This window comes from Cygnus atratus, chromosome 1, assembly GCF_013377495.2.
Source record: "Cygnus atratus isolate AKBS03 ecotype Queensland, Australia chromosome 1, CAtr_DNAZoo_HiC_assembly, whole genome shotgun sequence".
NCBI lineage: Eukaryota > Metazoa > Chordata > Aves > Anseriformes > Anatidae > Cygnus > Cygnus atratus.
This window is the reverse complement of record NC_066362.1, coordinates 184027763-184046377: the sequence shown is the minus strand read 5'-3', so window position 1 is coordinate 184046377 and position 18615 is coordinate 184027763. Positions and strand designations below refer to the sequence as shown.

Genomic DNA, 18615 nt, shown 5'->3' with positions numbered 1-18615 from the left:
ACAATATTATATGTTTGCTTCACAAATGTGTTTTTTACTTATATAACATCACTGTAACCTGTACCAGAAACAATAAAAGAAAATCCACAAATGTGAGTTAAATAAAGATCAGTAATAAACTTGCACTGGCTTGTTCACTAGTGAATATAAAAATATGTGTTTAAAATTGTTTATGGTGATAAAGCTTTCATTAAGACCCTTACACTTTTCAAAATCTCTCAAATCCACTTCTTTCCAGTATGAATAGCAGTGTGTGTGGTGAAGTGCAACAAGATTAGACTGTGTCTCATGAGTCTTTCATTAGCTACTTAGTTTTGGTTGAATCCAAATTTTTATGGCAGCCTATTTAAGTATATAATTGTAACAGGAAGTAGTGTGATAGCTGAGTAGATAGGTTTTCCTCACGAGTCAGTAAAGACTCATTATGGAATTAGTGCTTGTACGGTTTATTAAGTATCACCGCAATCCTAGTAGTGCTCTCCTTTGAAAGGAAATGTAAAATCAAGCCCTTCCTTGGTTATTTGTTTCTTCAAGAATCCATGCAATGTGCACAGCAGTATTTTGCCCAAGGACCTTTTCTTACCCAATATGATAAATATATCCACTTATTAGAAAACTACCAGTGGTTTCCTGTGGAAAAGCTGGGTTTTGGCTACTCTGAAAAAAACTACAGAGAAGTAGTCAGACAGAATAGTCTCTCCTTTCAGGCAAGATCTGGGCTGCATTTATTCCATGTATGTGTGAGAAAGCACATGTGCAATCTGTAAAGTGTTTTGGGATCCTTCAGGTTAAAAGGGGTGTAATTGTCAAAATTTTCAAGTGTTTATTACAATAAAATCTGATAGCAGCTCCTTAGGTTTCATTTCACAATGGTTTTAAAAGGAAATTTAGATTAATGATTTTCTGTAAAATGCAGTGGCCAGTTAGTATGAAATGCCATACTTCTGTGCACTTCGGCTGTTATGTGTTACTTGCATCCTGTTTCAGTTCATGCACTATTAATAGATAATAATCTTCAAAATCAGATCTTACCTGAAATATTTCCTTGGCAATTCTGTTTTCATTTTCATTCTTGTCCAGAATCTGTAATTAAGCCCCTTCTTTCCTTGTTTGGGAGGTGAATTCTGAGTAGCCTAGTGCTTAAAAACTGGTGATTTATTATTCACATTATTGAAGCTAGGTGTGCCACCAGGCTTCAGTCAGACCTCTGGGTCAGGTGCACACAGTATCTTTTCCATGAGGAGCTACTTCCTTCTGTCATAGTTTACCCTGGAATGCATTTCTGCAGATCTGATGGCAACTCAGAACCTCAAGCTAAGCTGCTGATAGATAAAATCTCCTTTGTCAGTTCCTGACTTTCTGTCTTCCTGTAAGTTTGCCCTTCTTGGGTTTCAAAAACCCTCTGTCCTTAATATTTAGCAATTAATATGCCTCAAACAACCTTTTGAAGACATTTAGAATTCTAGCACTACTAGGGTTGTAGAAGTCCACAGAAGCAGTAAAATTGAAATTAAAAGTGATGCCACCTATCATATGTTGTTTTGTTGGTTTAAAACATCTTTTATAGTTAAATATAGGTACTAAATCTATCTTCTTTTGAAATCATCCATCTGTGTATTATCACCCAAAGTTCCCACAAAGCTTCAGTGTCATTTATGATAACTGACTACACTTATTTTGAAATTTTTTAACCTTTGATTCCTAGGCTTTCTGTATAAAATATTACACATCACCTATGCATTTTCACAGCTGCTAAGAGAATATACTTTATAAATGCAATTCATATGTTTTGTGGAAATGAAATTAGATGTGTTTGGTTTGCTGACAATGTCAGTGACAGTAAAACATATGCCTTTTGCATTTAACTCATACTTAAATATTTACATTTCTGCAAAGCAGTCTTGAACATGTAACTTGTCCTCTCCTTGTATTCCATTTTATTCTAGTTTTATTTAGCACTCCTTATGGTGATACCTTTGCATCCAAATGTTTCTTGTTCTCTCCAAACAATTATATTTAAATATTAGTCTAAAAATACTTTACACACCTTTTTCTTTGAAGTGTTTGGAAATTCCCCTATCAAGTGTTTTGTTTTGTTTGTTTTTTCCTTTTTACATATAATTTGAGATTTAAAAACAGGGCACATGGGCTTTGAAGGTGATGTAGCTGTAGGATATATTGGACCAGGCTTTGAAGGTGATGTAGCTGTAGGATTTATTGGACCTTTTATTTGGTTAGACATTGTAGGCTCAAGTTTTATTCATTACTTATACAAGGTTAAAGGTTATATTTATTGTTTGACAGGTTGAAAAGCTAATGAAAGAGGCCGTCATAGATACATAGATTATCTTTTTACTATCAAACCACCAAATGATCTGCTTATTTTCTTCTTTATTGAGATTTCCTTTGGAAAAATACGTATGGTAGTAAACATTAGCACACAAAATGTGTATGCAGCCCCTCCTGTACCCAGAGGTTTTGGGGGTATTGTTTTCAGGCAAAGCACTTAAGATGTGTTGTAGTTTGTTTGCGCAAAATTGTATGACTTTTACTCCTAAATTATAGTGAATGCATGGGTTTGACTTGCTGCATTGTTCCTGCTCATTAAAGTGTAAATGGGAAATTTTCCTCATTTACTTCTAGTCATACATCCGGTTAAATAAAATTATTTCTTCACCAGGCAAAGTAATACTAATATTGACATGTGCATGAGACATCACACACCCATTCATTGAGTGGAAAAAATTATATTTTGTTAATATAGAGGGTGTTTGACTGACGTGTGGTGATAAGCATAACCACTTTTCCTTATTACTGTGCCATTTCAAGAAAAGGAAGTGATAAAGCCTGAAGGCTTCTAAATGTAATAATGCAAATGAACGCATCGAGGTGTGAATATTTCAAGGCAAACCACACTTCCAAAAATGCATATACCATGGAATGGAGTTTATGGGTATCAAGAGCCACTCACTGGAAAAATGAAAACTGCAACTGAAACTTCTTTCTTTATCACGTGCAACTCTACTATCAGAAGGAAAATTAGTTTGATTCTCATTTAGTTTAAGCCACGCAATTAAGCATTATTTTCTTAAATAAAAAGTTAATTTACCGAGCGAAACTCTCATACTTTGAATCTACCAGAACTCTCATGCCAATTAATAATTTTGAGGTTGATATGCCAAAGAAAAGCTGTTTAAAAATGTGGATAAATTTAGAATTTATTTTAAATTTTAAAGTACCATGCTGAGATGCCCTACTTAAAGTTTGCTGTTTGCTGTTGTTGTTTTTTTTAACAAAAAACAAGTAGTCAAGAAAAGCTGTCTGTGTTCAGCCAAAGCCAAATAAACTCATGCTCAAGATTCCTTTTGTATCCAGCTACAATTTTGTGCAGTGCATTAGAAAAAGATATAAACAGATAAGGTAGCTGCTGCCTGAATTAGAGTTAAGATAAGCAACATTTCAGTGGCCAGATAAATAGGATGCTGCATTCAGTTCTGCTCTCATGAGAGAATGTAGTTCTATGAAGATAGCTGGCAAAACAGTAAATATTACATGAGCTAGCATAACATGTCCACTGGATATAAACACTAGATGTATTGACAATACACTGGTTCAAAGGCCAGATGTCTGAAGAGATTAGCCAGATAAAAAAGAGTGACATGAATAGCAGTGTGTTTTTAATGTTAAAGTAAATACTTACTTTATTTTTAAATGGAAAAAGAAGCATAAAATAAACTCAAACAGCAGCTTTTAGTACACCAGACATGAAGTGGCTGAATAGAAGTTGTCATAGAGGGAGATGTTTTGCATGATTGGAATAAAGAATATATTATGAAAGCTTGTTATGAAAAGTTACATTATTTGGTAAGAGTCCGTAAACACTTGTGCTTTGTTTTGTTTTAAATAAAAAAGCAAATGATGTATGTGGAAAAAGCTTTTTATAAAATTTTATAGAAAGAACTTTTTATTTAAGGGTCAGAACAATTTGTTTGACTCAAATTCAATTTCCATACTAGTGTTACGGTTAAGGTACAGGACTGAGAAACAACACATAGATTCACCTTTGCCTTTGTATTTTTGTGCAAGAGATTTTAACTAGTTTGCACAGCAAGAGCATCTTAATGAAATTTAAATAAAAGTATTTTCATCCACTACATGAAGATGCATGGATAGTTCCATATCTAGAATTTATCTGTATTTTATAACTATAGTATCAGGTTAAAACTGTATTAGTTGACTTTCTGGGCTGAGAATGGCACTATACAGCTATGGAAAAGTGACCAAAACTCCCTACACCCTTTGAAAGAGTAAAAGCAGAAATGTCTCATCCATACAAAAAGGAAATGTGAGAGACTACCTTTATTGTAGAATTTATAATCTAGCATCACACGTCTTATCAGAGTAAAAATGGATTAGTCTTTGCTGAAGAATGAACTGTTACCAGTTGCTTTGGGCAAAAATATTTTGCTACATGGATGTTAGGGAAAAAGAAAAACCACTAAGGAAACTAGTGGCATGCTTCTTTGAATTTACCCCATACTTGCTATTTTATTTATTTAATTTTCCTCTTGCAGCAAATGACTGTTCATTTGGTGCATACAAATTGAGGTTAATCAGCAAGATTTTTAATTATACAACAAAAGAAAATAAGAGACCTAAGCATTTTCAGTTAGCTTTTTCAATGTGTATGATTTCATACATCAGGAGAGATTAAGTTGATTCTACTAATGTGTGAAGTGCCTTACAGAGGAAATCTCTGCACCTGCAAGAAAAGGAGAAGAGGAAGATCAGATGTTTCCTGTATTTATTTGCAGCAGGCCAAAGAGAACTGGTGTAATTCTGAACCAGAAGCTGGAAAGTTGCGTGAGCATGGTGCAACTCCCAGCTCTGCTCCTTAGGCAGTACTACAGCCACACTACTGAGATTTGTCACCTGTGCATAAGCAGGGTTGTGCTTCTTTGCCAACCATTCTAGAGCGAGCTCGGGGACTTCTAGCACACCTCTGTATTGCAAGCCGTAGTCATACCTAAGCAGTTTACCCAGGAACACTAGAAATATTTGTGGAATGGCAGAAATGAAGCTGTATCTCTTGAATCCCAGACTACATCACTGCTTCATCCAATTGAGTATCTCTCCAGAGAAGTCTCTGGAGGTGAGAAGGTGGGACTTCCTAGCTGGAGACAGGATCTACCTTCCCTGCTTCTTTCTTTCTTTCATTCTTTTGTTCATTCATTCTTTTCTCTCTGGGCCAGGGAAGGATAATTCCCAGAAAATATTCTCCCCAAAAGTTTTCACATGAAAATTTCCACACTGTGCAAGAAGAGGGATGACTCCCATGATGTTTCATGTAAATAGCAGATATTTTGTGCGTTTCATCATTTTCCTTCAAATGAAGCCTAAAGTAATTGAAAGAAAAAATGGATTCTGACTCTGAAAAGAATTTTGATGAGGATGAAGGTAATCTTCAGAATACAGCTTTTTAGGTTTATCATTTAATAAAATGAACATATGTCTTCTGAAAGTAGATTATTTTGGCTACTTTTGCAGGCATCTTTTACATAAAAATGGTAATGTACAATCTTATGACATATCTTTTATCTTCTAAATTGAAATAACACCTCTCTGAAGAATCTTGAAAATATGATGGTGTATTTACGTTACTATTTTATGTGACTTTAGGAAATAATTGTCAAGCTCTTGAGAGAAAGTACCTTTTCCATTGAATACAACTATCTATCTATATATGCACATTTAATAATGTTGTTTAAACCTATGGGTTAAATCACCATTAAAAACAATATTTTGCTGATATACAAAATAAAACATCTTGTAATTGATATTGAGGATTATTTATGTTTCACAACCATTCTCACCACTGTAATCATTTTACAGTGAAGAACAAAACCACATAACTTATTTGATGAAAGGCATCTGATCAGTTTCAAATATATACTGAAATGCCTGGATTTTTGACTTTCAGTCTTGCTGTAATCACCATATCATTCTTTACTCTGCTTTCAAGCACATATGTACAATAACATTATGATGGATCATGCCTCTGTATCTCATAGCCTCAGAATTCACTGTAGCATGGGGTAAGATGCACCTTCACAGTGGAGGGAAGATATATTCTCAGGGTGTTTTTCCATTAGAAAGTACTATCTCACTGACTCATTTGCCAATTTGTATATCCTTCTCAGAGGGGGTGAACATTTCCTGTAAACACACTATAGTGTGAATTACTGCCTTAGCTTTGGAAATGTTCAGCTAGGGACTGGAATTTGTTCTGTAAGAAACATGGATACAGACTGTCTTGATGAGGGTGGTACTGGCAGGTCCCATCCAGTCCACAGAGCAACCCAGAACCCTGGTATAATTTAGTGAAGTGCAGATGTATCTGCACAGTTTGTCAGTGGAATAGGAAAAGAATGTCTTTTGCTAAGTTACTCTTTCAAGAAAGTAGTCGAGCAATGATTTTTATGTATTGGCAATTTACATGCTGTAATAATGCCTACATGTTTCCTGAAAGTGACAGGATGTGTAATGATACTAACAAAAATGCAAATATTTATTTTATTCTTTTTTTCCAGTAGTTGGGAAACAAGCCTGGAAAGTGTTAGGGAATGGCTCCTACTTCCCTTTCAAGAATGTTTTGTGAGGTCTTGCCGTGCAATCTACATCAGATAACACTGATCCATAGGGATTACTCATACATTTTACACGTATGAGAAAGCTATTAACATCTCCACAACACAGCAAAGTATTAAGCATCCAGAGTGTTTCATGTGAAAAATACTGAAATCGTAGTGTTTATAAATGTAACACTTCATCAAACACTGCTACTTAAAACCAAGCTATAATACCTAAAATTGGAAAACAAGTTCTATGTCAGCCTTTTTAACAGTCATCTCAAAAAGTAATGCAGCACAGAAGCCATAAAATATCTGTAGCTTTAGAAGAGTTCAGTTACATACATAGTGCATTGAAACACACTGATTAAACCTTATATTGGTATTTAATTTCTTGGATTTCAACTCAGTAGAAAAATTGTACTCTGGAATGAAATGCAAGAATACCTGTCAGCATTTTGAAATGGGTCAAAGCTCTTGAGTGCATGTTTATTTTCAAGTTGTAATTCCATTAATAATATGAATTTATAGTAAAAAAAAAAAAATCTTACTATGAATTTTTGAGAAATTCAGATCAAGTAATCATTTAAAATTGTAGTAAGTTCTTTGGTGCGGAAATGTATTCTCCTCTGTGTTTGGTTGATTTTGCTACAAAAACTAAAATCTGAAGATTCTTTGTAGATAAGTAATAGAGAAACACACTACTACTATCTCATCTGGCAAAGCAGTTTTAAGGTCACTTTGCATTTATATCTTTCAACATTTTGTTTACTTCATATTTTATTTTCCATATTCCAATGCCTTTTGTATCACACAGTAACAAACAGATTTTACAAAAAAAATTATGAGATAAAGTGGGTTAAAAAATCATAGAAAAACATAATCACCTAAGTAGACATGTCAAAACCAACAGTTCCTATTGTCTTACTTTATTTCTTTTCATTTTTCCTTATTTATATAGATTTTCTCTTAAGTATGCTTAGAATGGTCTTAGAATTTGTGAATAATTTCCAAATTGTATTGTTTTTAGAAAAAGCTTGTTTGTTTCTCTTAGTAAAACCTGGCTTTGTTCAGTCAGAAAGTAGATCCAGTCTTGCAGGGCTATGCATGGTTTTTAAGTATTTCTGCTTAGGATCACCAGACACCATCAGCAGTTCCGCGTGAAATCTTTTCATCATGAACTGTGCATTACAAAGTATCCTGTGTGAGCAAAAGTCAGTTTTCATTAGCTGTGTGATTATGGTGAATGACAGCAACAGAAATATTAGTTTGGCCTCAATGCATTTTAAATGCAGTTTTAGAAGTTTATTTTCAGAACAATGTTACTGAATTAATTGGGAAACAACTCATACTTCAAGAAGGTCTTGAAAGTTTGCAGATGTGGATCACTTATATTTGTCAATTAAAATAAGGAAAGTCATAAGACTTTTAGTACAAAAGGCCTTTGAAATAAAATTCTAAAATTACAGCAATCTGAGAGGATTACTACAGCATGGAATGAGTTTGGTTGCAGAATTTCATATTTAGTGAATCTTAATGTAGAATTAACCTATGACATACCAGACATGCTGCCCTTCAGCTGATAATATGTTTAACCTCTCATCCCTTTGCAGCCTATTGGTGCTTTGAACCCAAAGAGAGCGGTCTTCTATGCAGAACGTTATGAGACATGGGAAGATGATCAGACTCCACCTTACCATTACAACACCCACTATTCTACATCTACTTCTACATTGGCTTGGCTTGTTCGAATTGTAAGTGTTTCTGGATCCTGCTTTTCATTAGCATCTTTACCTACAGCATCTCTTCTGTCAATTACCACTATTTTGATTTTATTAATGAAAGTACCTTCCTATCAAAATCTCTGTGTTCTTCATTAACTTAAAAATCTCACAAATTCTCTGTGTATACTGTGTATACTCATTTGTAGTGATCAGGGAGTCCTTCTTACCTAAACAGTCTGAAATATATTTAACTGAGGTGGTATAAGGACATGTAAACCATGTGATGAAGGAATCCATCCAAAATTAAATCCATCTAAAAAGTCTCTAGACAATATGGAAAATTGATATTATTAGTATATTCATTTATTATTTTCAGCTAGAGACAGATATATACAAGATTAAAGAAAAACATTTCATAAAAATCACATTAAATTGTGTCAGATTGAGAGGGAAATTATAGTAACAGTTTTATATTAAAATAGTATGCTGTAACATTTTATGCAAATGAACTGTAACTCATAATGAATTAATAGCTTAAAATTTTCAGAACTGTAAAATATAGATTCCAATTTCAAACTGCTATTTCAGTTCTAGAAATCTCATGCTTAAATCCTGCTCTCAGAATTAGTCCTAGAGAAGGGGGAAAAAACGTTAAAGATAGAATGAATCTGGATTTGTTTGATGTGTTAACACAATGAATTACAGAAAAGGGAGTGTTGATGAGAGACTTAAGGTTTCATAAAGAAACCTGAATTCAAGAAGAATTGAGTCACTGTGTAATTACTGAACTTGAACTCCACTCTGTCAATAAAAATCTGTCATATAAGGTGCATTGTAAGCATGTTTCACACACGACCAACCAAAACAGCTGCACAAAGCTAGAGATCTGCATTATCACTCATCTCAGCTTCCCTAGACATGTCCTGGTAAGAAGGGAAGGGAAGAATTCATGCGTCTGTGAGTTCAGGATATACTTCTTAAACCCGTGGGAAACGAAATGTTGATTACACTCCTATACAGGGTGATCACTATACTCCTTTTAAAGACTGCTAAATTATTCATGTACTGTGAATACATTTTATGGTTCACATATGCTTCTTTGTTCCCTTAAAGTGTATTAAAAATAGTGGTTTTATTTGCATGTTTATCTATTAATTTTGGCTGGTATTCAACAAAAGATCCCCTCTTGCTAACCGGCACATTCTTAGGTCTAAAAGTCTGCTTGCTGGCTGAACATATAGCACACCAAGGAGTATTCATTTCCTGTATTAGGCTAATGCTGTGTCATTTTTACTGCTGTTGTTTATGTAGTACTGTAGGTGTTCTAACTGTCTTTCTTTCCTGCACTAAAGGAGTGAGAGAATACGGTCTCTGCCTTGATGACCTCGCAATATAGATCTGACAAATTATGTTTGTTGGAGCAAGCAGTATATTGTGAGAGCATAAAGCAGAAAACAAAAGCAAAAATAGTGCTTTCCAGGGAAGTGGGATAGTGCCAAGAATGTGAAAATATCTAAGGAGCATACGTAAGATACACAAGAGCACATCTAGATAGATATTTGAGGTTTAATTAAATACAAGTGACCATCAAAGAAAAGCAATCCCTACTGGGAGGAGACAACAGAAGTGAAAGGGTGGGAAAACTTTAAAGCTCATAAAAAGGAAAAAAAGAAATGCTTGAGAAGACTGGAGAGGACTGCATGTGGAAAACCAAAATAAAGATTTGAAAATAAGTCTCTAAGGAGACAGTGAAAGATCACAGATATGGAGATTATAAAATCATCATGATCCGTATGGAGAGATTTTTGGCTACAAAATAGAAGATAAAAAAAAACCCTAAGGGGGAAGATTATGCAAGTGAAGTTGATAGATAAAGCTAAGTCAGATTTCTGGAAGTTTAAGAAGGATTTCTTGCTCATGAAATTTTTTCAGTCGTGTTTTGCTATGAGTTAGTGAAGATGACCATATAAGATTTTTTATTTTTTATTTTATTAAATAAATTATAATCTAGTCCAGGAAAAGGAAGGTGACAATGAGAGGTGCAGAGATCCAAACAGAAAATTACTTTCAGTATTTTAGGAGATTGGAGAAGTTTTGTGGGAAGAAATGTGTTACAAGAGAGCTTTTGCCAGAAAGGGACAACAAAATGAGAGTGAAAGACAAGAGTGGAAAGCAAAATGTTGGGAGAAGACTGAGTCACCCAAGGAATAAAAGGAAAGAAAGAAAGAAAGAAAGAAAGAAAGAAAGAAAGAAAGAAAGAAAGAAAGAAAAAGAAAGAAAAAGAAAGAAAGAAAGAAAAAGAAAAGCAAACAAACAAAAAAGCTATATATAAAAAAAAATACACTGAGAATGAGTCTAGATAGAAGTAGAACAAAACAGTATAGAGTAATGGAGATCTAAGGGGGAGAAACTATATGCTTAGACCTTTATATTGGAAGAAATAGTTGTTGCAGTAAGGAAGGTAGTTTCAGCCTCTCTGAAGTGTATATATAGAGAGAGTTTTGTAATTGCCACAAAATTTTAAAAATAAATTATTTGAATCTTGCTTTTTTGGCTTTGACAGATGCAATCTGGTTCCTGTCAGTTCTTTTCAAAACATTGCTTCAAAACATATCGTATTTCTGAATCGATTCTGTGATAATCTGGGACCTACTGTCTTATATGTCCCTCTGTTTCTTTCCTTTATCTAATATACCAGGCTACTTTTATAAAAGGCACTTTATACCTTAGCCTCAGTTCTGTCCTGTGTTATTATTCTGATATCATCAATCTCTGCCTGCCATTTGTCATTAATCTGTTTTTCACTGCAAGTAGAATTTTCTCTGAGAATTGAATTATTTTGTATACTACGATTGTCCATAAAAAGTTCATCTTTAGACTTGACCTATTTCATTACATTTTCAAAAATATCACATTGGCTCAGCATATAATACGTTGGGACTACTTATAATTACAGCAAACTTAATCAATTTGTTATTAATGTGTTCTTCTTCCACTTTTCATTACATTTGATAGAATAGGCTGTAATCCTTGACTGAAGTAGTTATGAGATACTACTGCATCTGCAAAGCTTCTGTTTGTATTTTCTGTGACCCGTTTGTACCAGTCTAGATGTGCTCCATTCTCTTCTGCAACAGCTCCAAGAGAAAAATTAAGGCAGTTTTAGGACTGTAAATGGCTCAGCCCCACTGGGCCTTTCCAGACTGGTTACAGTCCCTCTTGAGGGTTTTACAGCTGAGCCTGAAATTCTCCCGAAGCAAGACTATGCATGCACTCTTCTTCTGTACAGCATCCCCAACACACATACATGAGTCATGCACACATTCATATGTGAACAGAAATTATAATTTATCACTAACTTGTACATGTTGATTTAAACTAATGGTTTGTGCATTTAAGAACACTACATCATTACAGAATTTTGAAGTCATGAAACAACCCTCTAGCTAGCTAGCTTCATAAAAACTGAGCCACTGCCTAGAAATATTTGATGCTAGTATTACAAATGAATCCCAAATGATCTCCAAACAATAGGTTTGTATCTAAAATCAACAGTTTCTAAAGAGTGATTAGCATTGTTCCTAAATTGATTAGTAGATTATTAGCTTGATACCTACTTTACAGAGAGAGATATTGAATGTGAAAGTCTACTGTATTGTTCAGTCAGGTTAATAAAGGTGATAAAAACAAACACGGAACATTGGAAATGTTGGTATTAGAAAGTAGTATTCTCTAATGGGGTGATCAAGAAGTTTGCAGAGGACAGCTGGTTTCTGGTTTCTGTTAGAATGACTAAGTACCTGTATAAGTTAGAAGAAGTCCTGGATTTATTGTGAGTCATGTATGATTAAGCCCTAACCAAAGGTGGGGAGGATTTTAGGTCCTCTTGTAAATAGATTGAAGTAAACCTGAATTTGTTCTGTAAGCCTGAGCAGGACAGTCACAGATATATCAGATAAAAAGTGTACATCACTCTGACAAAACCCCAAATAACCTTTTTCTACTCTGACAAAGGGCTGAAAAGACATTTTTGTTTAACATAAGATGTCTCAGAATGACACATCCCTTCCTCTCCACTCCCCTCCCCTCCCCTCCTCCCACCATAAATGATTCCAATGGGACTATGTGTTGTGAGAGTGGAGATGGAGGGAGAGAAGTGCTGTTGAATGGAAAAATTACTTGTTCCCACAGCTTAAGCTTGTATTCATTGTAATCAAGTATCCCACGAATTTCGCTTCTCATTGGCAGTGAAGAAGGCATGAATTTTATTCAGAATATGTGGAATGAGTGAGATGGGGTTATAATGAAAACATTGTGCAGCTTTCTAGTTTTCATAGCAACAAAACCTTTACATGAAATGACAGTAATCAGTATCATAGAATAACACTACTTATATGAGTCTATTGAATGAGATATGAATTGTATTTATATGATATAAGCACTTGACTTTCCAGAGAAAAAAATACCTTCAAATTATGTGAGAGGTCTGAGATAAAGCTAGTAAAAGCTCTGAATTTCTGCTAAGGATTAAACATCCAAAAAGATAGGCACAACAGGTCATAGTAGGATAGCATAATAGGGCACCCTGTAGTGCTCAACTATTAAAGGTTTAATCCTTGATTATAAATTTTATTGCTTTTGTATATTTGTCTCAGATGCTTAAAATAATGTTGTCATGGAATTTTGGATTAATATTTTTACATAATTTATTGTAATTACATCATTTTTTCTGGTTTCTGCTTTTTTTAATCCATCAGCTGCTTCTGATTTCAGAAACTCAGCAGTGACCCACAGACAGTACCACAATGGCATTCACAACAACTTATACATCTTACAAAGAATAAGAGTAGTAGGCAGGGGCTGGTAGGAGACAGAATTGTTTGCGCTCAGATAAAAGACTTATAAAGTTTTCTGTATCAGTAAGCTAGAAAAAATGGCATAATTTGCAAAGACTGCTATTGCGAATATACACAGAGATTGTCGGGGGAGAGGGAGGTGAATGTAGTTAAAATGAAAATAATTATATTGTTAACAGAATTTAATGTAGATATAATGTTAAGATTATAATAATAATAGAATTTTAGGGTGAATAGTCCTTCAGATATTATCCAACTCTGTGTATATTTTTTCAGTTGTATTTTACATGGAGTTCCCTGTTGGAAGCACTGTAAAATATCATAGAACCAGAGAATGGCTCAGGTTAGAAGGGACCTTAAAGATCATCTAGTTCCAACCACCCTGCCATAGGTAGGGATGCCACCCACTACATAGGTTGCTCAGGGCCTCATCTAACCTGGTCTTGAACACCTCCAGGAATGGGGCATCCACAACCTCTCTGGGCAACTTGTTCCTGTGCCTCACCACCCACCCTCTGAGTGAAGAATTTCCTCCTAATCTCTAATCTAAATCTCTCCTCTTTAGGTTTAAAACCATTCCCCCTTGTTCTTTCATTATCTGATTGAGCAAAGAGTTGCTCTCCATCTTTTCTTATAAGTCCCCTTTAAGTACTGAAAGGTCGCAATGAAGTCACACTGGGGCCTTCTCTTCTTTAGTTTGAGCGGCCCCAACGGTTCATATATAAATACATATAATAGAAAACAATTTATATTCTTTCAGTATTTCAGTTCATTGTGATACTTTTATGCTCCTCTCCATGTTGAGCTACTGTTAAATTCTAATACTCTGTTCAATTTATAAACCTCTTTGTCATTTGCTATGCACTCCCTATTTCAATAATAATAAATGCAAACAAAGTTGTTGTGCAATGCGCCTTAGGGTACTCCAACAATAAATGATATTGTGATGTTTTTCATTTAATTTATTTGTTTTTAATTAATTAATTAGCACATATTGGCATTCTCTGATTGGAATTACTGTAGTATCAAAAATAAATTTCTCAGATTTATGACTATTGTTTTGAAAGTATCTTTTAAAAATAAATTCCCAATGTTTTAATAGAAAAAAAAATATATGAAAAAAATCAGAATTCAATTAGAAAGTAGGAGAATGTCTGGCATTGTTATAATGAAAATGATTGCATGTACTCTGAAAGTTAAGATACTGGCCCTTGAAAAAAAAGTCTTTGTTCAAATATAAACAATTGCCTTAAGCTACTTCTAACGTACCAACATACTGTGATAACAGTAATAGAGACATCTAATTCCTTCTCCTTTAAAGAGAGAAATTTGGAATATTTCTCTTTGAAAGAAAGTAGTTCGTGTTGACTGTTGCATATGATAGAAAGGAGTAATTGGGAAGACATAAGGATGAAAAATTAGAGAAAAAAATGGTCTCTGGAAATCGGAATTCCCTCGTCTTCCATCTTCCTCCTCGTTTGGGATTCTTTCAATACCTTTGCATCCACGCTTTCCTTATGTGTCTTTTAGCTGTTGTTAAATGCTACTGAAACTGAACTCCTTTAGTCCTCTATAATCCTGGATAATTTAAATACAATGTGTATAATGTGACATAATTCCCTCAAAAATTCTTCAGGAGTCCCCTGATATGTTCAGAAGTTTCAGAAACAAAATATCAGATATATAGAATAAAATTCAAATAGTAGCTGTGTAATACTATAATATGAATTATGATCTGGTGATTAGGAATTGCTTTGAGGATTAATGAAGTTTCCAAATAAGGAGACATACATGGAAATAAATTTGGGCATGAATTTAAAGGAAGGAATAAAACTTTTTCAAACACTCACCACAGTACTTTGGAGAAAAGGAAGAAATGGTTTCCATCCATGTGGACATATTGCCAAATATTAATTGAATCAGAGAGCTAATGGTGTGGTTCTGGAAAACCAGGTTGTTGGCAGTAATCTCAGTAATCAGGTCAAATTAAGGATTTGGTCCACTGTCAAACCCTTTCCTTATGGGAAAAGCAGTGACATAAAAATGGCTTCTCCAGACTGTCAAAGACTTGAGCTCTTCCTACCCAAAACTTAATAGCTGCTTCCATTAGTAAGTGTTGGGAGTGTGGTTTCAGACAGAATTAGCAAAAATAAAAATTCTAAATAGTTGGGCTCTGAGTGCCTCTGTAGGCACTGTATACTCTGTATACTTTTCTTAAAACCTGGCATATAGATGAAGAATATTTTGAGCAGGGAAAACATCATAGCTGACATTTGGCTGCCCTTAAATAATGATAAAATTGTAACTGTAGCCTGCCTCAAAATGTTAAGTACAGCCATTCTGCCCACCAGGAGGAAAAATGGAACTTTCTGAGGTCTTTTAAATTAAATGAAAATAAAAGGAAAATCCAAGCAGGGGATTTTTCTAAGATTTTATTTTGACATACTGTCTTACAAAGGGTGAACAAAACATGGTAATATAAATAACACAGAGAGTGTTTACGATGGTTGCAGTGAAGTAGGCAACCAGCATGAACTAGAACTTAAATACATAGGTCTGCCACTGATGGATAATTAAATTTATGGCAGAGTGAATATATAAAATAACCTTTCCTGCTAGAGCTCAGGATCTATGCGTGCAAAACGTGTTAGCACCAATAAATGTACTAAGATATTTAGTACAGATAATCATGTATAGATATAAATACGAAGTGCCATATTTTTCTTTAATTCTTCCTTTACGAATTATTTTGATCTGAAAAAGTCATTTGGATTTCATTAGAAACCTGCCTCATGATTCCTTCTGCTGTTTTCTTAATCTGTCTTCATTTCATTGACTACAGGAGCCCTTTACAACATTCTTTCTAAATGCAAATGATGGGAAATTTGACCACCCAGATCGAACCTTCTCTTCAGTAGCCAGGTCTTGGAGAAACAGCCAAAGAGATACCTCAGATGTGAAGGTAACATATACACTAAATGGACTAATATGTACTTTCATTTATGGTATTTTGTTTCTTGTAGAGACAAAGAATATTTTATATGTCATATCTTTATGTTCAGTACACTAGATTTAGTTTAAATAAAAAGTAGATGTTACCAAAGATTATTGTTCTAATAGAAACAATCAAAGATTTTTTGAAGTTGAGTGGACAAAAGGTGTTTTGTTTTTACAGAAAAACAACTGAACTGATCTAATTTAGATCACATAATCAGGAGATGGAGAAAAGCCCAATAAATTGTTCTTTCCTGCTGTTAACTCGATATTTGGCCCACTCCATAAAACACAGCAGGAATTGGATTTGACCTTAAAGTGTCATATTGTTATAGCTTGCCTAGCTCTGGGTTTGCATTGCCTGGGGCAATTAATAAAGCATTAATGACAAGACCCATTTAAAATGTTGGCTTTTCTGTACAGCTTTAGCTTTTACTTGACTGTGCCTGGGGGTATTATGCAACAATACACATTAGATTAAAACAACTTCTACATGATATACAGAAACAGCCGGAGAGCAGGGTGATTTTACTGTTGTTATTCCTTACCTATTGTTAAATACAGAAGGCTATTGTTCGTGTACATGGAACCTTATCAGAAAGAAACCGAAATCTTATAATATTTTGAATGTTGTTGTCCATTTTTGATTCTCATTTTCTCGTAATAAGGTAGGCAAAAACTGCAGTATACCCATAATTGCTTTCTCTAACTTTATTTTTAAGGTAATATATATCTCTTCTATTTCAGTACTGCCACTCATACTAGGAAATGCATAATGAAAGTCAGGGTTGCATTACCATTATATTTTTTATTTAACTTGACAAAAGAAGAAGTAAGTGTGTTGATTTAGTTTTATTCCAGACCTGTTTGCATAAATATTTTAGCAGTCTCAGAAGTGTATGTGGACAAACCATGTTATTCTTGTTCAGGTTCTAGTTAGAACAATGAATTGTAAATTATATTGTTGTCTTAATATATGGGAGAAAACGCTTTTTAAAGAAAAGAAATTAACCAAGCTCTCTTAAAACCCATTTCATACTTATTTATGCTCCTCTTGAAGTCAATAATGTTTTAAGTATTATTACTGGTACCTTTTTGACAAATAAATTAAAAAAAAAAGAATGAATAATAAAAAAAAAGAAAATATTTTCAAAACTTGTTGGAAGGAGTTCAAATTACTATCTACTTATTTGACATGCAGCAATTTCTTTGAATTCACATTGATGACATTCTTATTTTTCATTTACACTAAAATCTGGTTTTCCTAGTACTCCACTGGAATGGCCTCCTAGGAGTGGGGTTGAAATAACAGATAAGAGCCTTAAACTGAGGAATAACGGAAGACAGTTGGAAGTGACAGTAATCTTCTTTCCTGGTTTTAGTACACAGGAGGAGGGCAGTTAAATACATGAAGGCATAGCAAAAGATAAAGGAATATCTGTGGACAGACGGAGAGATTATATTCAAGTAGGGTGTATAATTAGTGAAATGATTGTTCCTAAACTAGCAACCAAATGAGTTATCAGTAAAACGAGGAACTGAAATGTTTTTATGGAAAGACTAGGAGCCTTGTGAACCAAGTGGGGTAATTTAAACTACTGCTGCCAGATATTGCAAGGATGCAGGAATTATGGAGGAATTTTGTTGCAGTTAAAAAAATGTATCTTTATTTAAAAAAAAATGTTATTCAGATAGAACAATTATTTAAAAGTACTCAAAAACAGGTACTTGCCTTCAGAAAAGGAAGGCAAAAAAATGAAGATATGCTATAGCTATGTACTTTGATGTCATTAAATATAAAGAGTGGAGCTGTGGAAAGCTTGGATAAAATATTAACAGTTAAGGGTCAGAGTCTCATCGGGGGCAAGATTGTAAAATAATTTATTCTAGCATACATTTGGGATTCTGCTGTTGAGCCCCAGAGTGAGATTTAGTTATATATATACATTTCTGTTATGCCATTAGAAAAAGAAATACTACTTGGAACTAAGTCATTACAGAAAATCTAATATGGGAGGCACAGATGAGGTATGTTAGCCAATAAATGTTTTCTCCAGATAATCCCTGACCTGTCTGTTCAGGGATACTTTAGGGACTAAAGATGCTGTTTAAAATATGGTTTTGTTAATTAATGAAGATACAGGGCAGTTGAGTTTAGAAATTAACCTTGAGTTGATTTATTATGAGTTGGTTTAGCTTAAGATAAAAATAGACGAAAGCAGATTTGAAAATAAGCTAAATCATTTAAGGGCTGCTAAAGCAAATAGAAAAAGTTCATAAGCTGTCTAAATAAAATAAATAAATAAATAAATAAATAAAGGTAGAAAGGAAAAGAGATTTGTAGGTGTATTTAATAACAGCATTCAATACATCACATCATCAAATTAATTTATTATGTATTGATACAAATTC

General features: G+C 34.0%; 1 protein-coding gene across 1 annotated transcript in view; it reads left to right on the top strand.

The window, feature by feature from the left end:
* Positions 1 to 18615, top strand: part of NBEA (neurobeachin) — a 516634-nt gene that overhangs the window by 432068 nt on the left and 65951 nt on the right. Inside the window, exons 45-46 of the mRNA XM_050714797.1 lie at positions 8243 to 8383; positions 16052 to 16171. Of these exons, the coding sequence (XP_050570754.1) occupies positions 8243 to 8383; positions 16052 to 16171 (261 nt within the window). The remainder of the gene's footprint in view (positions 1 to 8242; positions 8384 to 16051; positions 16172 to 18615) is intronic.